The sequence below is a fragment of the Taudactylus pleione genome, unplaced genomic scaffold (genome assembly GCF_031769625.1).
Source record: "Taudactylus pleione unplaced genomic scaffold, aTauple2 ptg000707l, whole genome shotgun sequence".
Classification (NCBI taxonomy): Eukaryota; Metazoa; Chordata; class Amphibia; order Anura; family Myobatrachidae; genus Taudactylus; species Taudactylus pleione.
Genome location: NW_028285109.1, coordinates 14,564,482 through 14,585,592, shown reverse-complemented (window position 1 = coordinate 14,585,592; position 21,111 = coordinate 14,564,482). Strand labels below are relative to the sequence as shown.

Genomic DNA, 21,111 nt, shown 5'->3' with positions numbered 1-21,111 from the left:
GAATCATTTTAATGGAACAGAAAGTGCTTAGCTGACAAGTGACAGTGGCACCTAGATACTATAAAATAAGAGATATCCGGTCAGAAGGTCGACAGTAACCATGTTGACATTCATACTGTTGAGAACATGTCAACATTAAAATGTTGACATGGTTCTAACTATCCACGTGCACCATGTCGACATCCTCAGAATTTCAACTGAACTGTCAACATGTGAAATGTCAACAGTTTGAGGATGCCATCAGTTAGGTTTAGGTGCCGCCAGGAAGGTCATGGTTAGGCTGCGGGGAGGAGGGGGGTGTATAGGAGTAGGGATTAGGATTAGCGATAGTGGGGAAAATACTCATTGGAACACTACTGAAACATCATCGCCGAAATGGATTCTAACTTGACAGTTTGTTGACAGTTCATCATGTCGACATATCATCCATGTAGATATAATGAATGACGACATGGTCACTGTCAACCAATCACACACAACCCAAATAAAAACGTGCTTCACATCACTAATAATGAAGTAATCTACATTATATATAGAATAATACATACATAAAAATAATACAAAAATAAGTTGCTGTAAGAAGCATACTATTGGCCTAGTTCTGGGTTGGACACATCTGCGGATGCTGCTACTGTTCGTACATACTTCCTTTTGCTAGTATGAGAATCCACCCACATATGCAGAAGCCTATCCTGCCAATTGTTTTTACATCCGCAACTGTCATCATTAATATCAGGATTTTTCATTCCCGTGTCAACCCCCCCACACACCTATTTTATTCCCAATAATTTTTTTTATTGTCAATTATAAGACACAATTGTATAAAGATAATCAGGTTCAATGATCTAATTAAATTGTGCATAACGAGTTTCCATGTAAAACATTTGTTATCTATATTAAACATGGACAATAAAGCAAGAATTAAAAAAAAATCTTACAGCAATAAAATATAGCTAGTCTGCTATAGTAATGTCATTTATTCTACTGTACAAGAGAATAAACAAAAAAAATGATATAGCCAGTATATCAAACGTTTAAATAAAGGAGAACTATAATTATCATATTGCAGAATGGAAAGTGGAGGCCTATTGTAGTGTGAAGATGGAATCATATAAAGCCAGGATTTTCCAGAAAATCCCTACTTACTGTCACTGGAAACTTATAATTAAAAACATGAATTATTCTTGACATAAGACACCTCAATAAATAACATTAACAGTAGAAGCCTTATGCAACAGGTTTACTTCATAAACAAAACACAGCAAATGGTCTAATTACAGTATGTTAAATGCCACATTGATTTTTCCATTCACCATTTCAAATGTACTCTACCTACCATACAGGCAACTATAGAAGCATCTGTAATAAAGGAACTCGGTCTTACATGATAACACAGATCCATACTGCCGGCAAGGAATCAGAAAAAATAAAGAATAATGTATATTTTTTCCTTTTTCTTACAAGCAATCACTGCTTCTCCAGTGACACCAGATATTTCCGCAGAGCGGTGACTAGGGGAAATTAGTAAAATAAAGTAACACACTTACAGGAAGTTGTATGGCACAGATACTGTGTCCTCAACACATCCTGTCAGATTAAGAGTAGATCTAGGGGATATTTAAGAAAAAAATCCCTCATTCTTGGTTTGGCTGCTCTTGAAAGAATATGAGAGATGTATAATTTGATAGCTGCTCTGCAGTTCCAGCTAGGACGGCTGGTGAAAAAATCAATGTAAAATGCAAATGCACTTCAACTGAGCGTATCAAATTAATTTTTACAAAAGCACACGAAGATAACAATTTCTGTACACATTCACCATTCCATAGTTTCAGATTATTGTCCTTGTGTAAAATTCCAAGCACCAATACATTACACCTGGTCTTTTTAAATGTTAAAACATGTTGGCTAAACACTGTTTACTGGACTATTCCACGTTGTTTGGACGAGTAAGGTTAACAGTACCACAGAGTTAAATGTTCTCCCTAATGCCCAAACAACGAGTTTAGTTCTAGGACGTCTATTCGTGTATGACAAGTAGTTTGAACGGAATCGGTATGTAATACCGACAGTCGGCATGCCCCCTGTCAAAATACAGACAGCGTCATCCCGATGGTCGGTATGCTGACAAGGGTCGGGTAAGTATACTAACCTTCACCCCTACTCCCCCTAATCCAAGACAGACTCGATGCTGTTGAGATCAGGGCTCTGTGGGGGCCATATCATCACTTCCAGGACTCCTTGTTCTTCTTTACGCTGAAGGTAGTTCTTAATGACATTGGCTGTATGTTTGTTGTCATTGTCATTGGCCTTTTATCAGACACCTCCCTGATAGTATTGCATGATGGATATGTACCTGGCTGTATTTCTCTGCATTCAGGACACCATTAATCCTGATCAAATCCCCAACTCCATTTGCTGAAATGCAGCCCCAAACATGCAAGGAAACTCCACCATGCTTTACTGTTCCCTACAGACATTCATTATTGTACCGCTCTCCAGCCCTTCAGCGAACACATTTCCTTCTGTTACAGTCCAATATTTAAAATTTTAACTCATCAGTCCAGAGCACCTGCTGCCATTTTCTGCACCCCAGTTCCTGTGTTTTCGTGCACTTGGCCTTGTTTCCACATCAAGGGTATGGCTTTTGGCCGCAAGTCTTCCTTGAAAACCACTTCGGGCCAGACTTTTCCGAACAGTAGATGGGTGTACCTGGGTCCCACTGGTTTCTGCAAGTTCTGAGCCGAAGGGCATTCTTACTTTGCAGCATTTATTTCACACCTGCCTAAAACCTTTGCACAAAGCTCTAATTATATATATATATATATATATATATATATATATATACACATATACATACACACAGGCAGGTGCATGCATATTGGGACATTGACAGAATTTTCATATTTTGGCCTCTATTCACCACCACAATGGCTTTGAAATGAAACAAACAAGATGTGCTTTAACTGCAGACTTTCAGATTTAATTTGAGGGTAATTACATCCAAATCAGGTGAACGGTGTAGGAATTACAACGGTTTCTATATGTGCCTCCCACTTTTTAAGGGGCCAAACGTAATGGGACAAACTAAACAATCCTAAATCTAACTTTCACTTTTTAATACTTTGTTGTAAATCCTTTGCAGGCAATTACAGCCTGAAGTCTGGAACGCATAGACATCACCAGATGCTAGGTTTCATCCCTGGTGATGCTCTGCCAGGCCTCTACTGCAAATGTCTTCAGTTCCTGCTTCTTCTTGGGGCATTTTCCCTTCATCAAGTGAAATTCATGCTCAATCAGATTCAGGTCAGGGGATTGACTTGGCCATTGCATAACATTCCACTTTTTACGCTTAAACAACTCTTTGGTTGCTTTTGCAGTATGCTTCGGGTCATTGTCCATCTGCACTGTGAAGCACCGTCCAATGAGTTCTGAAGCATTTGACTGAATATGAGCATATAATATTGCCCGAAACATTTCAGAATTCATTCTGCTGCTGTCAGCAGTCACATCATCAATAAATACAAGGGAACCGGTTCCATTGGCAGCCATACATGACACTACCACCACCATGCTTCACTGATGAGGTGGTATGTTTTGGATCATGAGCTGTTCCCTTTCCTTCTCTTCTTTTCCCATCACTCTGGTACAAGTTGATCTTTGTCTCATCTGTCCATAGGATGTTGTTCCAGAACTGTAATGGCTTTTTTAGATGTTGTTTGGCAAAATCTAATCTGGTCTTCCTGTTTTTCAGGCTCACCAATGGTTTACAATATGTGGTAAACCCTCTATATTCACTCTTGCGAAATCTTCTCTTGATTGTTGACTTTGACACATATACACCTACCTCCTGGAGAGTTGATAGTGACAGCTCTTTGGCTCTCATATTGAGAGTTGATAGCAACTGATTCCAAATGCAAATGTCACACCTAGAATCAACTCCAGACCTTTTATCTGCTTAATTGATAATGAAATAACGAGGGAATAGCCCACACCTGTCCATGAAATAGCTTTTGAGTTGATAGTTCCACTACTTTTGGCCTCTTAAAAAGTGGGAGGCACATATAGAAACCGTTGTAATTCCTACACCGTTCACCTGATTTAGATGTAATTACCCTAAAATTAAATATGAAAGTCTGAAATGAAACAAACAAGATGTGCTTTAACTGCAAAGCCATTGTGGTGGTGAATAGAGGCCAAAATATGAAAATTCTGTAAATGTCCCAATATTTATGCACCTGACTGTATGTATGTATGTATGTATGTATGTATGTATATATATATATTTATATATTAGGGGTGAGCGGGTTCGGATTTCTGAAATCCGAACACCCCCGAGCCCCCCCGATCCGAGGCCGATCCGAGTCAGGCTCGACTTTTCCCGGCTGACTCGGATCTGAAATCGAGGCAAAACGTCATCATCCCGCCTTCCGGGTCTCGCGGGTTTTGGATCCTATATAAGGTACCCGCGTCGGCGCCATTTTCTCACTCGGCTGTGGACAGTGAAGAGGGAGGGTGGGAGTTAGGGCTGGCTGGGCTGTGTAGTGTAGTGTAGTGTAGTGCAGAGTAGTGTTGTGCTGTGCTGCTGTTGTCCATAGGGGCTGTGTCCACTACTTCAAAGTCTATAGGGGCTGGCTGTGTTGTGCTGTGCTGCTGTTGTTAATAGGGGCTGTGTCCACTACTTCAAAGTCCATAGGGGCTGTCTGGACTGTGTTGTGCAGTCAGTTGTCCATAGGGGCTGTGTCCACTCCAAAGTCCTGTGCAGTGTCCCAGTCCTAAAGGGGTGCTGTAGTGTTGTCCAGGGGGTGCTCTGTCCATCAGGGGTGCTCCCCCCAAGTGCCATAAAAAAAATTTTTTTCTGTGTTTGTGAATTGTGTGCGCAGTAGCCACACGTGCATCAACAAAGTAGTGCCAAGCGTGCGCCTGTGTCATAAGTAAAGGGCCGGCTGGCTTGACCGTTAAAGGGTGCTGTAACGCCCAAAGTACACTCCAGTCCAAACCAAATAAAAAAATATTTTCTGTGTTTGTGAATTGTGTGCGCAGTAGCCGCACGTGCATCAACAAAGTAGTGCCAAGCGTGTGCCTGTGTCATAAGTAAAGGGCCGGCTGGCTTGACCGTTAAAGGGTGCTGTAACCCCCAAAGTACACTCCAAAAGAAATAAAAAAATATTTTCTGTGTTTGTGAATTGTGTGCACTGTAGCTGCACGTGCATCAACAAAGTAGTGCCAAGCGTGCGCCTGTGTCCCATAAGTAAAGGGCCGGCTGGCTCATTTCTTAAAGGGTGTTGTAACCCACAAAGTGCACTACTCTCCAGCAAAAATAAAAAAATATTTTCTGTGTTTGTGTGCGCCTTAGCCGCACGTATATATCAAATCAATATAACATAAATGGAGGACCAAACTTTCTCCGATAAAAATAAAATAGGGAAAGATCAAGAACCACTTCCTCCTAGTGCTGAAGCTGCTGCCACTAGTCATGACATAGACGATAACATGCCATCAACGTCGTCTGCCAAGGCCGATGCCCAATGTCATAGTAGAGGGCACATACAATCCCAAATGACAAAGTTCAGGAAAATGACCTTAAAAAAAACATTTAAATCATCTGAAGAGAAACGTAAACTTGCCAATATGCCATTTATGACACGGAGTGGCAAGGAACGGCTAAGGTCTTTCCCTATGTTCATGACTAGTGGTTCAGCTTCACATGACGATGGAAGCCCTCCTCCCGCTAAAAAAATCAAACGAGTTAAGCTGGCAAAAGCACAGCGAAGAACTGTGCGTTCTAAGAAGATATCACAAATCCCCAAGGAGAGTCCAAGTGTGGTGGCTGTTGCGATGCCTGACCTTCCCAGCACTGGACGGGAAGAGGTGGCTCTTTCCACCATTTGCACGTCCCCTGCAAGTGCTGAAAGGAGCACCCACAGTCCACTTGCTGATATGCAAATTGAAGATGTCACTGTTGAAGTACAACAGGATGAGGATACAGGTGTAACTGGCACTGAGGAGGAAGTTGGCGAGGAGGATTCTGATGGTGATGTGGTTTGTTTAAATCAGGCTCCGGGGGAGACAGTTGTTGTCCGTGGGATGAAAAAGCCCATCACGGTCATGCCTGGGCAGAAAACCAAACATTCCACCTCTTTGGTCTGGCAATATTTCTATCCAAATCCGGACAACAACTGTCTTGCCATATGTACCATATGTAAAGGTGAAATAAGTAGGGGTAGGGACGTTAACCACCTAGGAACATCCTCCCTTATACGGCACCTGCAGCGTGTTCATAAAAAGTTACTGTCAAGTTCAGAAACTTTGGCTAAGACCGTAAGCAGTCCAGGGACACCTAAATCCCTTTTTCCTGTTTTATCCAAGGAATCGGTGGATGAGGAGGATGAGGACGACATCTTGCCTCCGTAGAGCCAGTTTGTGCAGGGACACATTCATTGCCAGCTTGTTTTGTGGGGGCCCAAACGAACCAATCATTTCAGCCACAGTCATGTGGCAGACCCTGGCGCTGAAATGATTGGTTTGTTAAAGTGTGCATGTAATATTTATACAACCATAAGGGTGGGTGGGAGGGCCCAAGGACAATTCCATCTTGCACCTCTTTTTTTTTCTTTGCAGTATGTACTGTTTGGGGCCTAGTTTTTCAAACTGCCATCCTGTCTGCCACTGCAGTGTCACTCCTAGATGGGCCACGTGTTTGTGCCGCCCACTCGTGTCGCTTAGCATAGTCATCCAGCTACCTCGGTGCAACCTTTTGGCCATAAAAACAATATTGTGAGGTGTGAGGTGTTCAGAATAGACTGGAAATGAGTGGAAATGAAGGTTATTGAGGCTAATAATTGAATAGGAGCATAAAAACCCACAAATTCTGTGATTTTAGCTGTTTTTATGCTTTTTTTCAAAAAAATACAGATCCAAAACACAAAACCCAGAACCCAAAACACGGAAGGGTGGTTTTGGCAAAACCAATCCAGATCCAAAACACGAAGAAAGATCCAGATCCAAAACAAAAACACAAAAAGTGGGCGGTGCACACCCCTAAAATATATATATATATATATATATATATATATATTGGCAAGGAAAGCGGCACTTGAAGATTTAAATAGAGTTATTTAATGTGTTCCTCACACATATGTAACTGATGTTTGTCAAGGTGAATAGAGAGACAATATTCACCTTGACAAAGGGGCGTGTGGCCCCGAAACGTCGGTTACATATGTGTGAGGAACACATTAAATAACTCTATTTGAATCTTCAAGTGCCGCTTTGCTTGCCATTTTTTACATTTATTATCTGAGGGCACGGGAGTACTATTTATTCAGTTTAGCAGAGTGCCGGTCCAACGACTGTGCTATATATATATATATATATATATATATATATAATTCCAGAGATGCCCGGCACTCACCAGTCCTTTAATTTGAACATGCTCAGGTGCCCTCCACAAATAGACCACAATTGTAAGAGGCGGCACTCAGAGGCTCCAAAATAAGGTGAACAAAGACCCTCTCCGTGGTAACTTTATTGTGTCACACAAGGTCGACGTTTCGGGGATCGTGTCCCCTTTCTCAAGACAATATAAATGAAAACACTGCAAACATGACAAATAAATAAATATATAAATAGACACATATATACATATACAGCTTCACACAAACACAGTCAGAGTTTCGTGGTCCTCCCTGCCTTACTGCAGGTCTGGACACCGGGCTTCTAGACCCCACTGGCCTCCAGGCACACTGAGCTCTGTACCTGCCACAGTCCCACTTGGACTGTCTCCTCCAGCAGCCTGCCTGGTCTGCCTCATTAGCCCTCACCTGAGCTCTGTACACCAGGCAGCCTCTAGGTGTGGTTACATTTCCTATTTTTACCCTGTGTGGGCGGATCCCTTCAGCCCCACACAGAATACATGGCTCACTATCGCCACCTAGCGTGATATTGCCTATATATATATATATATATATATATATACACACACACACATATATATACATACATACACATATATATTATTGTATAGCTGCTGCTAATTAATTTACACATGCAACATGATTTTATAAAAAAAAAGGGCAATGTCAGAAATGATAAATTTATAGCAATAGGATGCACATCCCCTGCACCGCACGGAGGAGGAGGAGGAGATATATTAGCAGTTTTTAACTTAAAACCGCTTATTACACCTCCTCCTCCTTGCAGTGCAGGGGCCCTGTAGAATATTGTTATAAAGCACAGCCCCTGACCGTCCATGGCCGGCACCTTTCAAATTTTTTTGGGGGGGCGAGCTGCCCCCTTGCCTCCCCCTGTCCCGATGCCTATGTATATTAATCTCCTGTGATCACCACTATATACTAATTAGCCCCAAATGACGTTGATTAACATGGCTCTAAAATAAACATAAACCCCACCACAAGTGCGGAAATCAAAATTCCTACTCTAGAAGTTAGAAGTCAACTGAAGGCAGTGGTGGAAATACCGCCTCTCCGGGATCAGAGCCTGAAGAGGGGGGAGCTCTGCAATTCCAGACCACTCTACCACGTCCCCTGCTCTGGTCTACTGACCATTAGTGGGGACTGGCACAGGTGTGGTTCTCAAGAGTGGATATAATATGCTGAATTATTTCCTTATTACTTGCTAGTCATTATTTTAAATATGTTTCCAGCTGGGAGGTGCTGCACCAACTGATCCCATATAATTCTGGTGCCAGATTCTGTTGAACATTTCCTCAAATGAGGTGAGAACTACTTAGGCAGCAGAATCCTAGAGACAGCAGAATCTATTTGGTTACCTCCCAAACTGTTCCTGTCACCAGATGCTCTGCAGCGACTGACTGCAGGAAGAGTTGTGTCTCTTGCGCACTTTCCTGCATTCAGCACATTTATTAACAACGTGTGAGAAGTTAGAAGGACAGGACTGACAGAGAAGGCAATCTCTCCCTATTCTGCCGCTTCTATCTACTGCTCTAATAGTGCCTGTACGAAGCTCACTCTTATGAAATGGCTTCCTTTAGCACTAGAAAAGAGACAATGCACCAGAGTTTGTATTTCAAGCCTAATTGTCTGTGCTTGGTGCTACTCAAGTTTGCAGTTGAACATCAGCCATTCCCAGTTCAAAAATGACATTCATCATTGTGGAGTTGGGAGGCAAGCCTGTGCACATCATTGATAACTACGGACCCCAACAGCACACATTTTTCTTTGTACCTCTATGGGGCACGAGGGAAAACATGCAATGTTGGTGGTTGTGAGGTGCCGCAGTTCCAACCATTTCTACCATACTTTGCAGCAATTGTTTCTAACTGAATTACCCCTTAATAGCCTTAAAAATTAGTTTAGACTTTGTTTATATGTTATTAGTGACTTACCTAAAAAAGAGGTCAATGACAATTTTGTGAATTTGAACCTAAGCGTTGTTCTACATTAAAATGATGCCTTCAGAGGCCTTACATTCAATTTGTGTTCAGGATGGCTTGTTGTATGCTGTTCGCAATAATAAATATCAGTTGTCAAACATCAGAGCTGCATTCTACAAAAAGCAAATGATCATCTCAACAAACAATTCATTAGCCCTACAGTCTTCATCAATCTGGTGAAAGGGAGCAAATGTTTAGAATGGAAACAGCACAAGTCTGATTTAATTTGATACTTTGAAATCTAACAATTACACCATGAAGCAGACCTCAATCTCTAATGCAGACTTAAAAGCCTTGCAAAGTTTACTTTTGTGTACCACCATTATATTCTACATTATATATATGTATTTTATTATTACTCATTTTCTGCCATTACTATAGCTTAGGGGCAACCTATGGTTTTCCTGGGCTTCATGGAATACAGATAAGAAAGCGGTAAAAAAAAAAGACTTACCCCTTCATTGCCATTTGACATTGTGTGTGCCAACATTTCTTGAAGGGCCCTGACAGAAAGGGACTGCTCCAGCACAAAATTACAGATACAAAGGTCCGGAGGGACATACTGTGGAAGAAGAACACAAGAATCAAGTTCACTATGATTAAGAAAATAAATAAAGACAAAGCAAAATACAGAGTCACAAACTACATTTTTGGAGTAGATGAAGAGTCCTTCAGAGAAAAGGGCGTGCTTCCCCATTACTTTACTGTACAGATTGTAAACTTATCCACTACAGATGTGTCCACATACATCTTACCTCCATCGCTACAAGTCACGTTAAACAGAACCGTGAGCGCCATGTGACTTGGTAGCGCCAATCGACTTTTCGTGCGAATGTTTACCCTCAAATACGTCTTATTCGGAAAATGATGCACTGAGGATGCACAAGCATCTTCTGACTAAAATAATATGGGGCATGTCTATTTTCTGTGTGCAACAGCGGGTGTATCTGCATGCGCAATGCTATGTTACAGTGTCAGCGGCTTTAGCCGTAGCATATCGCATGCAGATATATCCACAGCCGCACACAGAATACAGGCATGTCACATTTTAATTAGCAGCAGCTTCTTGTGCGTCCTATTCTCATCGCTTTGTGAATAAGCTGCATTTGAAGGTAAAAAGTCACACGAAAAGGCGTTCAGCGCTACAGAGTGATGTCACAGCACACCTAGAAGAGCTGTTTAACGAGCAAGGAGGTTAGATGTATGTGGACACATCTGTATGTACAGTGTAGGTATTTATTGGTTAAACTATAGTTAAATTATATAAACTACAATATAGATAATGGCTAATTCAATAAATTAAGTGCTATTAAAGCAATGAGGCCATGAAGTTCCCTTTTACAATCAGCCAATCACCTAAAAGAAAAAGTAGGTCTGTTTTAGACTTTCCTATGGTTTTCAAAATGTCCCCCCTTAAAAAAAAAAGATACATTTTGTATTTTCTTCCAGTTGAGAAATTAAGAACATTTCCCATTGGATTAATAGCTACTAAACTGCTATCAGATTAAACATTTTTAAAATTCCTTCAGGAATATGGTTGGACATGAAGAATGAATATTTTTTTTAATACTGTATAATAAAGAAGAGTATTGTGTAGTGCAGATGTGAAACGCGTCGCCATTCCTTCCCAAAGGCCCCTTGGTATTTCCTCTGGGATCTTCTGGAGGGAAAACATTAAAAGTAGGCAAGGTACTTTGTGTGTGTTACTATTTTATTCAATAAGCATTGCAACTTTTTGTCATGTCAAATCACATTTAATAAGGTTTAATAACATTTTGACTTTATGTAAAGAACTCAGGTGTCTGATAGCTTTGGTTTCAGAATGCTACATTTATGCAAAGCACTTGCTTGATTTTGAGTATCTCTGATTAAATTAGGTTGTGAATGTGGTTTGGGAAAAGTCAGAGTAACTGATGACTGTCACAAGCGTGGAATTTAGGAGCTGTGTTCCCGGACTGGGCCTTGGATCTGTATTACTTGGCGCAGACGCTCGCTGGAGGAGACTTGGCTTAATGAAGTTTCTCCGCATGAGAGGGTGCAGCGAACTGACAGGAGTTTGAGGAATGCGGCAGTAACGAGGTAGCTAGGAAGCTACGTGGAGCGGCTGGATAGCCGAGGGTAGACGTTGGTAGCTGAGTGGCTACGTGGAGCGGCTGGATAGCCGTGGGTAGACGTTGGTAGCTGAGTGGCTACGTGGAGTGGCTGGATAGCCGTGGGTAGACGTTGGTAGCTGAGTGGCTACGTGGAGCGGCTGGATAGCCGTGGGTAGACGTTGGTAGCTGAGTGGCTACGTGGAGCGGCTAGATAGCCGTGGGTAGACGTTGGTAGCTGAGTGGCTACGTGGAGCGGCTGGATAGCCGTGGGTAGACGTTGGTAGCTGAGTGGCTACGTGGAGCGGCTGGTTAGCCGTGGGTAGACGTTGGTAGCTGAGTGGCTACGTGGAGCGGCTGGATAGCCGTGGGTAGACGTTGGTAGCTGAGCGGCTACGTGGAGCGGCTGGATAGCCGTGGGTAGACGTTGGTAGCTGAGCGGCTACGTGGAGCGGCTGGTTAGCCGTGGGTAGACGTTGGTAGCTGAGCGGCTACGTGGAGCGGCTGGTTAGCCGTGGGTAGACGTTGGTAGCTGAGTGGCTACGTGGAGCGGCTGGATAGCCGTGGGTAGACGTTGGTAGCTGAGCGGCTACGTGGAGCGGCTGGAGTGCAGTGGGAAGGCTTGCTTAGCTAAACTAAGAAACTAGTTGCACTGGCAACTTGTGTGAGCATTGGGGATCCTTTTATAGTGGACACTGGGAGCTGACAGGCTGAGAGAGAAGGAGAAGGCTCCTCATTGGTGGTAGTGGGGTCACATGGGCAATCCAAGATGGCCGCGCCCATGGACCGGAGGACAGCGCTTCCTGGAGGTAGTCAGCGGGGACCAGCGGTCAGCAGGAGCCGGCGTGGGAGCAGCACAGCAGCGGGACCCTCCAGAGGACAACAGCGGAGACTGCCTTTGGAGAAGAGGAAGGAGCGTACAGCGCGGGAGCCGGAAGACAGCGCGGGTCAGCGCCCGCACAGGTAAGCGACGGGGTCTGATTCTGGGGTCTCCAGGCCGGCGTGTGACAGTACCCCCTTCTTCAAGAGTGGCCACCGGACACTTCCTTGGTTTATGAGGAAATTTCACATGGAACGCTTTGACCAGACAAGGTGCATGGACATCGGAGGCATTTATCCAGATTCGTTCCTCCGGACCATAATTCTTCCAGTCGATGAGGTATTGAAGACGGTTGTATCGACAACGGGAATCTAAGATTCTGTCAACTTCGAACTCCTCTCCCTGCTGTGTTTGAACACTAGAAGCTTTAGGCAGGACTTTCTGAAATCGGTTTAAGACTAGTGGTTTTAAAAGAGAAATATGGAAAGAACTTGGAATGCGAAGAAATGGAGGAAGCTTTAACTTGTAAGCCACAGGATTCAAGACTTTGATGATTGGGAATGGACCAATGAATCGCGGAGCAAATTTCAACGAGGGTACTCGGAGTCTTAAGTTTCGGGTAGAGAGCCAGACCATATCCCCAGGTCGGAAATTTGGAACCGCTCGTCTTTGGCGGTCAGCAAATCTCTTGTACCGGGCTGACGTTTTAGTCAGAGAGGAACAAACCTTTTCCCAGATGTTGGAGAACCGTTGAAGGGACATTTTGGCCGCAGGCACATCTAATGTGGGAAGAAGAGGGAAATCTGGCACTCGAGGATGTTGACCAAAAACTGTAAAAAAAGGAGTTGAGCTGGTGGACGTGTGATAATGATTATTGTGGGCAAATTCGGCCCAAGGAAGAAGTTCAATCCAGTCATCTTGGGAGGAGGAGACAAAAGTGCGCAGGAACTGTTCCAGGTCTTGATTGACCCTTTCGGTCTGACCGTTGGTCTGGGGATGATAAGTGGTAGAAAATTTGAGTTTTACCTGAAGGGCTGAGCAGAGTGACCTCCAGAACTTCGCTACGAACTGTACTCCCCTGTCGGAGATGATCTCTTGAGGAAGGCCGTGGAGCTTGAAGATCTCTTTTATAAAGCTCTGGGCGAGTAGAGGTGCAGACGGAAGCCCAGTAAGTGGTACGAAATGAGCCATTTTAGAAAAATTATCCACGATAACCCAAATTGTGTTGTGGCCCCGAGATGGAGGAAGATCAGAGATGAAATCCATAGATAGGTGAGTCCATGGCTTAGATGGAATTGCAAGAGGTTGGAGTTGACCGTGTGGAACCCGCCGAGGTATCTTGTGTTGGGCACATTTGATGCATGAAGACACATAAGACCTGACGTCCTTTTTCATCGAAGACCACCAATAGGACCGCTGGATAAATTCTAGGGTTTTATCCATACCCAGGTGACCAGAGAACCGGGAAGCATGAGCCCAATGCAGTAACCTCTTGCGGAGTTCCGGAGCGACGAAAGTCTTCCCAACCGGGGGTATAGAAGATAATTGGGTAGAGGCGAAGAAAGCTGAATTCAAGATTGGTTGGGGCTGTTCCATGGGTAGATCAGGGTTGCTCGTCATGGAATGGGAGAGTGCGTCGGCTTTGAGGTTTTGTGAACCGGGACGATAGGAGAGTTTGAAGTTAAATCTGGAGAAAAACATTGCCCACCGGGCTTGACGAGGGTTCAAGCAATTTGCAGATTTAAGATAAAGGAGGTTCTTATGGTCAGTAAAAGTGGTAATGGGGTAATGAGCTCCTTCTAGAAGATATCGCCATTCTTCGAGGGCTAGTTTCATGGCGAGTAACTCTTGATCTCCAATGGTGTAGTTCTTCTCTGCAGGCAAAAACTTCCGGGAAAAGAAACCACAGGGATGAAGTTTTTCATCTTTAAATCGCTGGGAGAGCACTGCACCGACACCTTCAGAGGATGCGTCCACCTCCAGGATAAAGGGCCGGGTGGAGTCTGGTTGCTTTAAGATGGGAGCGGAGATGAAAGCTTGCTTAAGAAGTTGAAATGCAGAGGTAGCTTCGACGGGCCATATAGTTGGATCTGCTCCCTTGCGGGTGAGGGCTGTAATCGGAGCTACCAGAGTCGAGAAACCTTTTATAAACTTGCGATAGTAATTGGCAAATCCTAGGAATCTCTGTATGGATTTTAAGGAAGAAGGAAGAGACCAATCAAGAATGGCTTGTAGTTTTGACGAATCCATTTGAAGGCCTGTTCCGGAGATAATGTATCCCAGGAATGGTACACTTGAGACCTCAAACAGACACTTCTCTAATTTGCAAAACAGTTGATTGGACCGCAACCTCAGAAGGACTTGTTTGACCTGGTCTCGATGAGTTTGGAGGTCTTGAGAAAAAAATCAAAATGTCGTCTAAGTAAACGACCACACACTTGTACAAGAGGTCCCGGAAGATTTCATTGACGAAAAACTGGAAGACGGCCGGAGCATTACAGAGGCCAAAGGGCATAACGAGATACTCGTAGTGCCCATCCCTGGTGTTGAAGGCCGTTTTCCATTCATCGCCTGGACGGATACGAATTAAATTATAGGCTCCTCTTAGGTCGAGTTTGGAAAAAACTGTGGCTCCCTTGACTCGATCAAATAACTCTGTAATGAGAGGAAGAGGGTAGCGATTCTTAATAGTTATTTAATTAAGACCCCGGTAGTCAATACACAGGCGCAAGCCACCATCTTTCTTTTTTACGAAGAAAAATCCAGCCCCTGCTGGAGACGTGGAAGGTCGAATGAAGCCTTTATTTAAGTTTTCCGTAATGTACTCCGACATGGCCTGAGTCTCAGGGAGAGATAGAGGATAGGTTCTGCCTCTAGGAGGATTCTTCCCGGGAATCAGATCTATGGGACAGTCCCAATCACGATGGGGAGGTAACAGGTCTGCGCTCTGTTTGCTAAAGACGTCCTGAAACCCATCGTAGGCTTTGGGCAGGTCTGTAGAATCCCGTACAAAGGAAGATCTGATAGGTATTACCCGCTGAAGGCAACCTTTGAAGCAATTGGAACCCCAGGAGATTATTTGCATGGTGGTCCAATCGATTTGAGGTGAATGTCTCTGTAGCCAGGGTAATCCGAGGACTAAAGAATGAGAGGCTTTGGGAATCACTAGGAAGGATAGTTGTTCGGAATGGAGCACCCCAATGGTAAGTTTAAGTGGTGTTGTACGATGGGTGATGGTTCCACTAGAAATGCAACTACCATCGATGGCGGTTAAAGTGATGACTCGAGGCAACGCTTCCATGGGGATTTGATGCTTCTGGACAAATTCAGTAGTGACAAAGTTCTCTGCCGCTCCGGAATCCAGGAGAGCTAATACAGCTTTGGAACCTCGAGGACACTTTAAATGAGCCTGGATGGTGGAATCAGACTTCCTTTGTGATTCAATGGCAACTCCTAACTTAACCTCTCTTTCATAAGTTAGGAGGAGGCGTTTCCCGGACGAATGGGACAAGTTTTAACTAAATGTTGAGGAGATCCGCAGTACATACAGAGGTTCTGCCTCTGCCTTTTCTGCCGCTCCTCAGCCAATAAATGAGAGCGGTTGACCTGCATGGGTTCTTCGCCCAGAGGAGGAGAGGGTAAGCGGGAAACTGGACGTGGCCTTCCACGATCAAATCTGCCTCTTTCCAAGGCACGCTCCCTGTGACGGAGATCCACCTTGTTGCAGAGAGAGATTAACCCATCCAAACTGGTTGGAAGGTCACGGGAAGCTAGGTCGTCTTTGAGCCTTTCAGAAAGGCCACTCCAGAAGGCAGCGATGAGGGCATCCTCGTTCCAATTGAGTTCTGAAGCCAGAGTCTGGAACTGGACTACGTATTGGCCGACGGTCCTGCTGCCCTGACGGAGGCGTAGAATATCAGCTGATGCGGAAGTGGTTCTTCCGGGTTCATCAAAGATTTTGGGAAATGTAGCAACAAATTCGGGGTAGTTGGAGAGCAGGGGATCCGACTTCTCCCAAAGGGGCGAGACCCAATCGAGTGCTTGGCCAGAGAGTAGAGAGATGATATATGCCACCCTGGTTCTGGCCGTCGGAAAGTTGGCAGATTGTAGCTCGAATTGGATTTTGCATTGGTTTAAAAAAACCCTGCATAATTTGGGGTTGCCATCGAACTTGCTCGGAGGGGAGAGCTGAAGACGAGCAGGAGGTAGAACCGGAGGAGCAGGTGACACCACAGGAGGAGAGGCGGCTTGGGAGCCAGCGGGAGCGGGATGAGCCAGTAAGGACTGAATGTTGTCCAGGCGTGACGACATATCTTGGATAAATTGGATCAGCTGAGCCGGAGAGGTCTCCTGTCTTTCCAGACGGGATAGTACATCCTGCGAGGCTTCTATCCCAGATCCTTGACCACTTGCCGAGTCCATCTGGCCAGCGCAAACTGTCACAAGCGTGGAATTTAGGAGCTGTGTTCCCGGACTGGGCCTTGGATCTGTATTACTTGGCGCAGACGCTCGCTGGAGGAGACTTGGCTTAATGAAGTTTCTCCGCATGAGAGGGTGCAGCGAACTGACAGGAGTTTGAGGAATGCGGCAGTAACGAGGTAGCTAGGAAGCTACGTGGAGCGGCTGGATAGCCGAGGGTAGACGTTGGTAGCTGAGTGGCTACGTGGAGCGGCTGGATAGCCGTGGGTAGACGTTGGTAGCTGAGTGGCTACGTGGAGTGGCTGGATAGCCGTGGGTAGACGTTGGTAGCTGAGTGGCTACGTGGAGCGGCTGGATAGCCGTGGGTAGACGTTGGTAGCTGAGTGGCTACGTGGAGCGGCTAGATAGCCGTGGGTAGACGTTGGTAGCTGAGTGGCTACGTGGAGCGGCTGGATAGCCGTGGGTAGACGTTGGTAGCTGAGTGGCTACGTGGAGCGGCTGGTTAGCCGTGGGTAGACGTTGGTAGCTGAGTGGCTACGTGGAGCGGCTGGATAGCCGTGGGTAGACGTTGGTAGCTGAGCGGCTACGTGGAGCGGCTGGATAGCCGTGGGTAGACGTTGGTAGCTGAGCGGCTACGTGGAGCGGCTGGTTAGCCGTGGGTAGACGTTGGTAGCTGAGCGGCTACGTGGAGCGGCTGGTTAGCCGTGGGTAGACGTTGGTAGCTGAGTGGCTACGTGGAGCGGCTGGATAGCCGTGGGTAGACGTTGGTAGCTGAGCGGCTACGTGGAGCGGCTGGAGTGCAGTGGGAAGGCTTGCTTAGCTAAACTAAGAAACTAGTTGCACTGGCAACTTGTGTGAGCATTGGGGATCCTTTTATAGTGGACACTGGGAGCTGACAGGCTGAGAGAGAAGGAGAAGGCTCCTCATTGGTGGTAGTGGGGTCACATGGGCAATCCAAGATGGCCGCGCCCATGGACCGGAGGACAGCGCTTCCTGGAGGTAGTCAGCGGGGACCAGCGGTCAGCAGGAGCCGGCGTGGGAGCAGCACAGCAGCGGGACCCTCCAGAGGACAACAGCGGAGACTGCCTTTGGAGAAGAGGAAGGAGCGTACAGCGCGGGAGCCGGAAGACAGCGCGGGTCAGCGCCCGCACAGGTAAGCGACGGGGTCTGATTCTGGGGTCTCCAGGCCGGCGTGTGACAGTACCCCCTTCTTCAAGAGTGGCCACCGGACACTTCCTTGGTTTATGAGGAAATTTCACATGGAACGCTTTGACCAGACAAGGTGCATGGACATCGGAGGCATTTATCCAGATTCGTTCCTCCGGACCATAATTCTTCCAGTCGATGAGGTATTGAAGACGGTTGTATCGACAACGGGAATCTAAGATTCTGTCAACTTCGAACTCCTCTCCCTGCTGTGTTTGAACACTAGAAGCTTTAGGCAGGACTTTCTGAAATCGGTTTAAGACTAGTGGTTTTAAAAGAGAAATATGGAAAGAACTTGGAATGCGAAGAAATGGAGGAAGCTTTAACTTGTAAGCCACAGGATTCAAGACTTTGATGATTGGGAATGGACCAATGAATCGCGGAGCAAATTTCAACGAGGGTACTCGGAGTCTTAAGTTTCGGGTAGAGAGCCAGACCATATCCCCAGGTCGGAAATTTGGAACCGCTCGTCTTTGGCGGTCAGCAAATCTCTTGTACCGGGCTGACGTTTTAGTCAGAGAGGAACAAACCTTTTCCCAGATGTTGGAGAACCGTTGAAGGGACATTTTGGCCGCAGGCACATCTAATGTGGGAAGAAGAGGGAAATCTGGCACTCGAGGATGTTGACCAAAAACTGTAAAAAAAGGAGTTGAGCTGGTGGACGTGTGATAATGATTATTGTGGGCAAATTCGGCCCAAGGAAGAAGTTCAATCCAGTCATCTTGGGAGGAGGAGACAAAAGTGCGCAGGAACTGTTCCAGGTCTTGATTGACCCTTTCGGTCTGACCGTTGGTCTGGGGATGATAAGTGGTAGAAAATTTGAGTTTTACCTGAAGGGCTGAGCAGAGTGACCTCCAGAACTTCGCTACGAACTGTACTCCCCTGTCGGAGATGATCTCTTGAGGAAGGCCGTGGAGCTTGAAGATCTCTTTTATAAAGCTCTGGGCGAGTAGAGGTGCAGACGGAAGCCCAGTAAGTGGTACGAAATGAGCCATTTTAGAAAAATTATCCACGATAACCCAAATTGTGTTGTGGCCCCGAGATGGAGGAAGATCAGAGATGAAATCCATAGATAGGTGAGTCCATGGCTTAGATGGAATTGCAAGAGGTTGGAGTTGACCGTGTGGAACCCGCCGAGGTATTTTGTGTTGGGCACATTTGATGCATGAAGACACATAAGACCTGACGTCCTTTTTCATCGAAGACCACCAATAGGACCGCTGGATAAATTCTAGGGTTTTATCCATACCCAGGTGACCAGAGAACCGGGAAGCATGAGCCCAATGCAGTAACCTCTTGCGGAGTTCCGGAGCGACGAAAGTCTTCCCAACCGGGGGTATAGAAGATAATTGGGTAGAGGCGAAGAAAGCTGAATTCAAGATTGGTTGGGGCTGTTCCATGGGTAGATCAGGGTTGCTCGTCATGGAATGGGAGAGTGCGTCGGCTTTGAGGTTTTGTGAACCGGGACGATAGGAGAGTTTGAAGTTAAATCTGGAGAAAAACATTGCCCACCGGGCTTGACGAGGGTTCAAGCAATTTGCAGATTTAAGATAAAGGAGGTTCTTATGGTCAGTAAAAGTGGTAATGGGGTAATGAGCTCCTTCTAGAAGATATCGCCATTCTTCGAGGGCTAGTTTCATGGCGAGTAACTCTTGATCTCCAATGGTGTAGTTCTTCTCTGCAGGCAAAAACTTCCGGGAAAAGAAACCACAGGGATGAAGTTTTTCATCTTTAAATCGCTGGGAGAGCACTGCACCGACACCTTCAGAGGATGCGTCCACCTCCAGGATAAAGGGCCGGGTGGAGTCTGGTTGCTTTAAGATGGGAGCGGAGATGAAAGCTTGCTTAAGAAGTTGAAATGCAGAGGTAGCTTCGACGGGCCATATAGTTGGATCTGCTCCCTTGCGGGTGAGGGCTGTAATCGGAGCTACCAGAGTCGAGAAACCTTTTATAAACTTGCGATAGTAATTGGCAAATCCTAGGAATCTCTGTATGGATTTTAAGGAAGAAGGAAGAGACCAATCAAGAATGGCTTGTAGTTTTGACGAATCCATTTGAAGGCCTGTTCCGGAGATAATGTATCCCAGGAATGGTACACTTGAGACCTCAAACAGACACTTCTCTAATTTGCAAAACAGTTGATTGGACCGCAACCTCAGAAGGACTTGTTTGACCTGGTCTCGATGAGTTTGGAGGTCTTGAGAAAAAAATCAAAATGTCGTCTAAGTAAACGACCACACACTTGTACAAGAGGTCCCGGAAGATTTCATTGACGAAAAACTGGAAGACGGCCGGAGCATTACAGAGGCCAAAGGGCATAACGAGATACTCGTAGTGCCCATCCCTGGTGTTGAAGGCCGTTTTCCATTCATCGCCTGGACGGATACGAATTAAATTATAGGCTCCTCTTAGGTCGAGTTTGGAAAAAACTGTGGCTCCCTTGACTCGATCAAATAACTCTGTAATGAGAGGAAGAGGGTAGCGATTCTTAATAGTTATTTAATTAAGACCCCGGTAGTCAATACACAGGCGCAAGCCACCATCTTTCTTTTTTACGAAGAAAAATCCAGCCCCTGCTGGAGACGTGGAAGGTCGAATGAAGCCTTTATTTAAGTTTTCCGTAATGTACTCCGACATGGCCTGAGTCTCAGGGAGAGATAGAGGATAGGTTCTGCCTCTAGGAGGATTCTTCCCGGGAATCAGATCTATGGGACAGTCCCAATCACGATGGGGAGGTAACAGGTCTGCGCTCTGTTTGCTAAAGACGTCCTGAAACCCATCGTAGGCTTTGGGCAGGTCTGTAGAATCCCGTACAAAGGAAGATCTGATAGGTATTACCCGCTGAAGGCAACCTTTGAAGCAATTGGAACCCCAGGAGATTATTTGCATGGTGGTCCAATCGATTTGAGGTGAATGTCTCTGTAGCCAGGGTAATCCGAGGACTAAAGAATGAGAGGCTTTGGGAATCACTAGGAAGGATAGTTGTTCGGAATGGAGCACCCCAATGGTAAGTTTAAGTGGTGTTGTACGATGGGTGATGGTTCCACTAGAAATGCAACTACCATCGATGGCGGTTAAAGTGATGACTCGAGGCAACGCTTCCATGGGGATTTGATGCTTCTGGACAAATTCAGTAGTGACAAAGTTCTCTGCCGCTCCGGAAT

General features: G+C 45.5%; 1 protein-coding gene across 1 annotated transcript in view; it reads right to left on the bottom strand.

Annotated features, from left to right (window-relative positions):
- The window catches only part of RYR3 (ryanodine receptor 3), a 763,398-nt gene that overhangs the window by 519,300 nt on the left and 222,987 nt on the right, over window positions 1-21,111 (bottom strand). Inside the window, exon 3 of the mRNA XM_088456566.1 lies at window positions 9,867-9,974. Within this exon, the coding sequence (XP_088312692.1) occupies window positions 9,867-9,974 (108 nt within the window). The remainder of the gene's footprint in view (window positions 1-9,866; window positions 9,975-21,111) is intronic.